The sequence below is a fragment of the Physella acuta genome, unplaced genomic scaffold, assembly GCF_028476545.2.
Source record: "Physella acuta isolate Inbredline_101_S28 unplaced genomic scaffold, ASM2847654v3 ptg000500l, whole genome shotgun sequence".
Lineage (NCBI taxonomy): Eukaryota > Metazoa > Mollusca > Gastropoda > Physidae > Physella > Physella acuta.
In genome coordinates, this window is record NW_026732019.1 from 51,081 (window position 1) to 59,613 (window position 8,533).

The window sequence follows — 8,533 nt, forward strand, 5'->3', positions numbered from 1 at the left end:
AACAAAATTTTTTAATTTGATCAAAGAATGACCGGGCGTACGATATGTGAACATAGTTCATGTACAGCTGTAGTCTAATGAAAAAAGCCGAGAGCCGTGACTAATTACAGCACCAGCTGTCGCCACACTTAACGCGGAGAGGGACTTAATGGCTTCGATTAATTACCTGTTGTGATCGCTTCAGTGAGCCCGCTATTAAGCAACCACGGGGAGCGCCTGGGAGGATTACGGGCGGATCGATAAGTACAAGCTGTCGCTAATAAGTAACAGCTGTGGTTAAATGGATGTTATACACAATGACACTTTCTAGTACACGCTAGTGTTAGTCTTTTATTTCAAACGGCGTACAACAAAGAAATTAAAAGCAAACTAATTAAAATGAATTTCAAACAAATAAATTATACAAAGTAATTAAATTAAACAACAAGTAAACAACAATTAAAAATAAAATTTAAAAATAATAATTTAAAAAATTTAAAAAGTTAAAAAATTAAAATCAAATTACGTAACTCGTTAATAATAATTAAACTAATTATAAAATTAAATTAAAAAATTTAAAAATTTAAAAAATTAAAATCAAATTACGTAACTCGTTAATAAAAAATTACACATAGATGGACCATCATACTGATGGTCAGTAGGTGCGATCAATATTAACTTGGCCCTTGTACGGTGGTTGACAAGAACAAAGGATCGCATGTGGATCGATACGTGTCGGGTGCCATTAGCGAGTAACAGGTGTCTCTAATGGATGTTTGTAGTCGACATAAACCCACGATGCATGACCAAATTAATTAGGCGGACCATCATTTGATGGCTGTGTGTGGAATCAATATTAACGCGCCCGTTGTCCCGATGGCTCCGTGGGTGCGATCAATACATTCCCATTAAAAGCGCAGCGCGTGTCAACAAAGGATCACGGATCGATAAGTAACAGATGTGGTTAAATGGATGTTCTATTTTCGGTAACCGTTCGTTGTGTTGCTGAATGGTCCATAACGTTGTTGATTTTTAAAACTTGAAGTTTATAATCTTAAGCAAATTTACCACCACCACCACCACCACCACCACCACCACCACCACCCGCTTGGTAACAGGTGTTCCCACACTTAACGCGGAGAGGCACTTAATGTACGTCGTTAATTATCATGACCTATCAAACCAAACAGGGAAACTCGGTGAAGCATAACAAAATTTAATTAGGTGGGACATCATGCTGTGATGTCCCGTGGGTGGGATCAATATAAAACCCATTAATCACTACGAGGCGCGTGTCATGGTAACAGATGTTCCCACACTTAACGCGGGCTTTGTGGTTAACCACTTAGCTCTTTCGATTAAACGCGGAACCCCTGCTGTGATCGGGTCGGCGAACAACGCATAAACCCACGAGGCGTGACCAAATTTAATTAGGTAGGCCATCATTTGATGGCCCGTGGGTGGAATCAATATAAAGCCCATTAAAAACCGCTCAGCGTGTGTCAACAAAGGATCGCGGCTCGATAAGTAACACAGCTGTCGCCTGATCGTTATCTTTAATGAATGTTCTATTTTTGTAACGTTCATTGTGTTGGAGAATTTAACCTGTTATTTGTACACGTTAGTGTTAGTCTTTTATTTAAAACATACATACATTCAAATAAACAGTGTCTTTTATTTCAAAAACCAGACATCAAAGAAAAGAAATATATTAAATAAACAAATAAACAAAGTAATTAAAATCAAAGAAATAAAATGAATTTCAAACTAATTATAAAATAAAATTAAAAATAAACAAAATAAAAATAATTAAAATCACATTACGTAACTATTGAATAAAAATTACACAATATAAACAAATAAACAACAAGTAAACAAACAAAGTAAACAATTTAAAATCAAACAAATAATCAAATTACGTAACTCGTTAATAAAAATTAATTAAAATTACAAAATTAAATTCAAACTCATTAAAATCCAATTACGTAACTAGGTCAATAAAAATTAATTAAAAAGTAAACAAATAATCAAATTACGTAACTAGTCAATAAAAATTAATTAAAAATTTAAAAAACTCATTAAAACTCATTAAAAAACGCATTAAAATTACGTCACAAGGTCAATGATTACGTCATAATGTCACTGATTACGTCACAAGGTCACCAAAAGGTGACCCACCCTCCGCTCCTCCGCCACCCTAGGGTGGGGGAGTATTTTACTATATGTCTTTGCGCCTTCACCCTTCGCTCCTCACCCAGTCTCTGCGCCAGGCTCACCCAGGCTGGGAGTATTTTACTATATCTCATTGTCCCTGCAGCTCCTCCGCCAACCCCAGTTGGCGTAGTATTTTACTATATGTCTTTGCGCCTTCACCCTTCGCTCCTCACCCTGCGATGCGCCAGGCTGGGAGTATTTTACTATATGTCTTTGCGCCTTCACCCTTCCCTGCTCCCGAGTATTTTGCTATATGTCATTGTTCCTCACCCTTCCCTCCTCCGCCAAGAATACGACCCAAAAGCGACCTAATATACTACTCACAAGATCATAAAAAGCAAACAAATAACTAATTATTTTGAAAGAAAAAGTCTACTTTATAAAAAGTTACTTTTTTTCTCAAGGGTGGAGTCCTTTTCATTCACCAAAAACAGTTTAACATTAAGATCACCATCCGTCTAATTTTAATACTATCATCATGTAGGCCTATCCTTTTCTATAACACCTAACACCAACACACCATCTCAACGACAGCAACACGGAATCCGCCCATTTCCAAGATAAATCAACTTATGATATTTATCCCGGGTGATCTAGTAGAGGTCTAGAATGCTGAAAGTCTATTGCGGGACGGCCGGACTTGAGTTCGGATCCCGGGCTCGAGTCTGTAGTACGTCACGGAGTCCACCCAGCCCGAATGAGTACCTGATTCATGTTAAGGGAGACCAGTGGGCATAAAGCTGACCACATAATGACATATCCTCTTGCATGCCGAGGTCAGTGAAATAGTTGAATTCTAGTTCATCTGCCCCATGAGTCTTTGGCATGAACGGGAAAATATGATGATGAAAGGTACACTGAGAAGGGACAGTAGAGTCTGGTTTTATCAGAGTTTCTTCCAGGCATCTCTTTGGGGGGAGGGGGTATAGAAAAACATATACTCTACCCCCCCCCCTCCTCCCGAGAAAAATGTCTGGAAAAAACACTGGGTTTTATAAACAACAGCAGCAAAAAAGGAATAAACGGCAAGAAATATTTCTATATAATATCTATCGGGCTTAGCTGGCGGAAGCCTTAATAACCGAAACAGTATCTGTTGCTAATTAAACATTTTCCACTCTCTCGTGGTGTGTGTAGTGTATACATGTGTATGTATATTTTTAGGTATAAGTATATATATAATATATTTAGATTTATATATACACAATTTTCTGCATATGAAGGCACCTGCTTTTATGTGGATATATATGTAAATATAAGAATATATTATATATATATATATATATATATATATATATATATATATATATATATATATATATATATATCTTACATATATTTATTAGTTTTAACACACCCTACGACACCTATTTAAAAAGCTGAAGTTTCCATTATACATTTCTGAAACTTTTAGCACAAATGTTGAAACTGAAGGTTTTATAGAACTTTACAATTATGATTTGTAATGTAAATTTAAACTGCAATGAAGCTTTTCAAGAACAATGCCAGATCACTTATTGAGTGCATACATCTCTAATAGAACAGTACATTTATATCTGCCTTTTTCAACTACAGCACATTAAAAAGTTGTAATTGTGTGGACTGTAGCAAATAAAATTTCATGAAATTGTTAAATTTCGTTTTTGTTGATTCAGCTGTATCTGTTATGGTTATAGGCCTACAACTATCAGTTTCTTCCAGACTTTTTTCTCAGGAGGCACTTGAAATTTTCGGGGGGGGGGGGGGCGGGGCGGTAGACTTTCTTCGGGGGGGGGGGGGCGGACTCTGTTAAAAGTATATATTTTCTATATAAATTATATAAATTTCATTTCGTTCGGGGGGGGGGGGCGGTAAAAATTTTTCGGGTGGCAAAGCCCCCCCCCCCCCCCCCCCCGAAGAGATGCCTGGAAGAAACTCTGACAACTATAACTACGTACCTACTGATTGACCACAAAAAGTAACAAACACCAGCTCTTACACTGACCCTTACTTCAGAAATATGACACTGACCCTTACTTCAGAAATGTGACTAGACTAAAATAATAATTGAAGTTGAAGTGACAATTTTACTCTTTCATTACAATGTTAAACAACATGAGATGTAAAAAAAACTTTTTATTGCAAGATTTAAAAAATACAGAGTAAATAAACTTTCTTGAATCATAGAATAACCACGCAAGCTTTAATGAACCTATGTGATGTATTACACCAGGAACAGTAAACTATATTACAATTACAGGTCAACTAGAGAACAAGAAAGTAAATTTAAAAAATCTAAAATACAACTTAGTCATACAATACATTTATTGCAGTTTTTAACAAACGGATATTTAACTAGAAATAAACAGACCAAATACTTCTAAATGCAATGGGGATTGATTACATGTGTTACGTTTTTTCCTTCATTCTCTCATCAGGGTTACAATAGAAAGGAGAGTAAAAATATCCCTTACTACCAGAGTTGTTTTGTGCTTATTTTCTGTGTTCCTAAAGATCCCTTTCCTTTAATAATAGGCTGTGGGTAAAATGAGACATAACCAATGAAGTAAGGGTAAATAGCGAGACAAGAAGAAATTTAGTTATCTTTATCTTGGTTATTTGTGAGAAAAGTGTTACAAATAAAATAAATACAGTGACCCATTCATATCTTAATGTCTGAAAAATGTTGGCAATAATATAAGATTCCATTTATCTCACTTCCTAACCTATTGTGACTATTTTAGAAATCTACATTGAGGTTAAATTAAAGTGAAAAGTAAAATATTTTATTCACACAATAGGCCTAGTAAAATTTAAAAAATGACAATTTTTGAAAAAAAAAAAAAATCCAAAATTTAAATACAAAGGTATTTACAACAATACTACATTATTTATACATTCCTGGTAATACCACTTTCCTCAAAGGAAAAACCAAATCAATTCATAATCTTTTCCATCTTTACACAACTTTTTGTTTAGCTGTTTACACCACACCCACCATCAGTAACTCTAGACAGTGATCTCATACATGCCATACACATCTGTCTGGTAGTTTCTCTAGGTGATACACTTCAGACAAGACAACAAAAGACGTATAACACAGTACAATGAACTTGTTTATACTAAAGATAATAAATAATAATAATAAACGTTAAATAGAGAAAAGGGACGGCGTGACCTAGCTGTAGAGAGCTAGACTGCTAATCCGAGGGTCTCAAGTTTGAAAATGGGTTCAAATCGGTGGAACATCCCTGAGTCCACCCTGCTCTGATGGGTACCTAACTTATGTTAGGGAAACAAAGGCGGCTGTTGCATTTTCAATGAGTTTCTTGACTAATATTTTCAAGGGGTTTTTATCCAATTCCTCCATTATCTGTGTAGAGCAGGGGTCTCCAAACTTTTCAGTCCGAGGGCCGCAATTACTATTAAATTTTAGTTCAGGGGCCAGTTTTTCCAGACATGTCTTTGATTTTTCTGGGCAAAGTTCCTCCGCCATCACCAACAAACGTTTTTTTCGTGGACAAAAAGATCTCCGCGGGCCGGATGAGAGGACTTCGCGGGCCTGATGCGGCCCGCGGGCCGTAGTTTGGAGACCCCTGGTGTAGAGTGACAAAACAAGTCTCTTATCTGCTGCTGTCAGCTGAACCTCCATAACAGAACTGTCCAAGCCTGATTCAAGACCATTGAATTGACTAGTACCATTTTCCCAGAGTCCACCCAGTTCTGATGGGTTCCTAACTCATGTTAGGGCAAAAAGGCATTGTGCTGACCACACTATTGCTTACTTAATATGCCCCATGTGTATTGGGCACAAACAGAAAATGATGATAATTTGGTTGGCTAATATTTCTCAAAGGCTTCAATAGGCCAAGACCTGCTAAGCCTAATTTCTGCAATATTAGGTGGAAGTTTTTACTGAAATGATCAGGAAAAAAACAAGCTCCATTTGGAAATATGAGATAAAGTGAGAAAAACAAACTGAATCTCCTGAAGTGAAGACTTGTATCTGAAGCAATGACAAACTAGGTTAGACCTCAGGGTTTTGACCTTGTAGACCAACTTCATCCAGGGTCCTGTAGTAAGTTTCCCATCTGACCAGGGTCCTGTAGAAAGTTTCCCATCTGACCAGGGTCCTGTAGAAAGTTTCCCATCTGACCAGGGTCCTGTAGAAAGTTTCCCATCTGACCAGGGTCCTGTAGAAAGTTTCCCATCTGACCAGGGTCCTGTAGTAAGTTTCCCATCTGACCAGGGTCCTGTAGAAAGTTTCCCATCTGACCAGGGTCCTGTAGTAAGTTTCCCATCTGACCAGGGTCCTGTAGTAAGTTTCCCATCTGACCAGGGTCCTGTAGTAAGTTTCCCATCTGACCAGGGTCCTGTAGTAAGTTACCCATCTGACCAGGGTCCTGTAGTAAGTTTCCCATCTGACCAGGGTCCTGTAGTAAGTTACCCATCTGACCAGGGTCCTGTAGTAAGTTACCCATCTGACCAGGGTCCTGTAGTAAGTTTCCCATCTGACCAGGGTCCTGTAGTAAGTTACCCATCTGACCAGGGTCCTGTAGTAAGTTACCCATCTGACCAGGGTCCTGTAGTAAGTTACCCATCTGACCAGGGTCCTGTAGTAAGTTACCCATCTGACCAGGGTCCTGTAGTAAGTTACCCATCTGACCAGGGTCCTGTAGTAAGTTACCCATCTGACCAGGGTCCTGTAGTAAGTTACCCATCTGACCAGGGTCATGTAGTAAGTTTCCCATCTGACCAGGGTCCTGTAGTAAGTTACCCATCTGACCAGGGTCCTGTAGTAAGTTACCCATCTGACCAGGGTCCTGTAGAAAGTTTCCCATCTGACCAAAGACTTGAGAGATGTGCAATGGTTTCCCTCTCTGACAGGCACATAGATCGCTTATCATAAACTGCTGTAAAATAATGTTACATCAATATTTAATCAGGTTACAACCAAATTTTACATTGTGACATCAATATTTAACAATTTTACTTCATGTAATTTTTTGTTTAATTTAAATAGGTACTTTCAATTTAAAATTAATTCATCCAAAACAAACTTAGAAAAATTAAACAGACCTAGACACAATGAAACTGCTGTTTTGATTAAGTGAGGAGCTATAATAAATTATTTTACCTCAATTAAAACACTGTATCATCAAAGAAGCAAAACAACTGTCAACAAACACTTAACATCAGAAAACAATAACACTAGAGTTTAAGTAGCATAACATTATTTGAAAACTAAAAAAAAATTGTTCCCAGCACTTCAGTAGAGTAAAATATTACCAAACATTACTCAAGAAGGGAACATTTTTTCTTACCTCAACTTTGATACATTAACTGTGATGTCAAATAAATGAGTATTGCCCTTTCACTTCTAGCGGAAGATTACCCAGACTGTATTCAAAGGGTGAACAACACAGTTCAGCTGAATAAAATATGTGTAAATATTTTAAAGAAAATTACAATTCTGAAACAAAACAAAACATCTAGTACACATTTTTTTTTAAATTATGTTTTCAAATTAAACTAAAAGGATAAATAAAATAAAATTCTAGGGCTTGTACTTATAGTTTAGCAAGATATTAATTTTAATATAGGGCTAGGTATTGTCATTTTTTTTTTTACAGAAGTCATTTACATGTTAACTGGAGAGATTTAATTAGACAAATAATGAAAAATGTAAAATTACATGAATAGAATGACAAGTCCGACCAGCTTTATCCACACACTGCACCACTACACTCTTGGACTGTGGCCCTACCATTTAGGGTGGCTTTACACTTCTCCAGAAAAATACATTCAACATCCACAACTGGCAAGTGCATAAAAACACCAGACATTTCCATTCTCTAAAGAGGAAATCTTATGGTCAGCTTCATCATCCATTCTTCCAATGGCACCTCTAGCATTTCATATAGTTCCATCAGTAGTCAGTCTTGTGTGAGTTTATGCAGGTGAATTGGATAGAGCAATTTCTTTTCAAGGGCGACAGGATAGGGCAATTTCTTTTCAAGGGCGACAGGATAGAGCAATTTCTTTTCAAGGGCGACAGGATAGAGCAATTTCTTTTCAAGGGCGACAGGATAGGGCAATTTCTTTTCAAGGGCGACAGGATAGAGCAATTTCTTTTCAAGGGCGACAGGATAGGGCAATTTCTTTTCAAGGGCGACAGGATAGAGCAATTTCTTTTCAAGGGCGACAGGATAGAGCAATTTCTTTTCAAGAGCGACAGGATAGGGCAATTTCTTTTCAAGAGCGTCAAGATAGAGCAATTTCTTTTCAAGAGCGACACAGATAGCATGACTAGGTCCTGTGTGGATATTCTCTAGTCTTGACAATAGCGTCTAAATCTACC

General features: G+C 37.2%; 1 protein-coding gene across 1 annotated transcript; it reads right to left on the reverse strand.

The window, feature by feature from the left end:
• Positions 1-6,233: 6,233 nt before the first annotated feature.
• LOC131944602 (spidroin-2-like) lies at positions 6,234-8,024 on the reverse strand. Its single transcript, XM_059305287.1, has 3 exons — positions 7,908-8,024; positions 7,568-7,603; positions 6,234-7,085 (listed from the first exon to the last, which is right to left on the reverse strand). The coding sequence occupies exons 1-3, from the start codon at positions 8,022-8,024 to the stop codon at positions 6,234-6,236; spliced, it is 1,005 nt and encodes a 334-aa protein (XP_059161270.1).
• Positions 8,025-8,533: the final 509 nt, after the last annotated feature.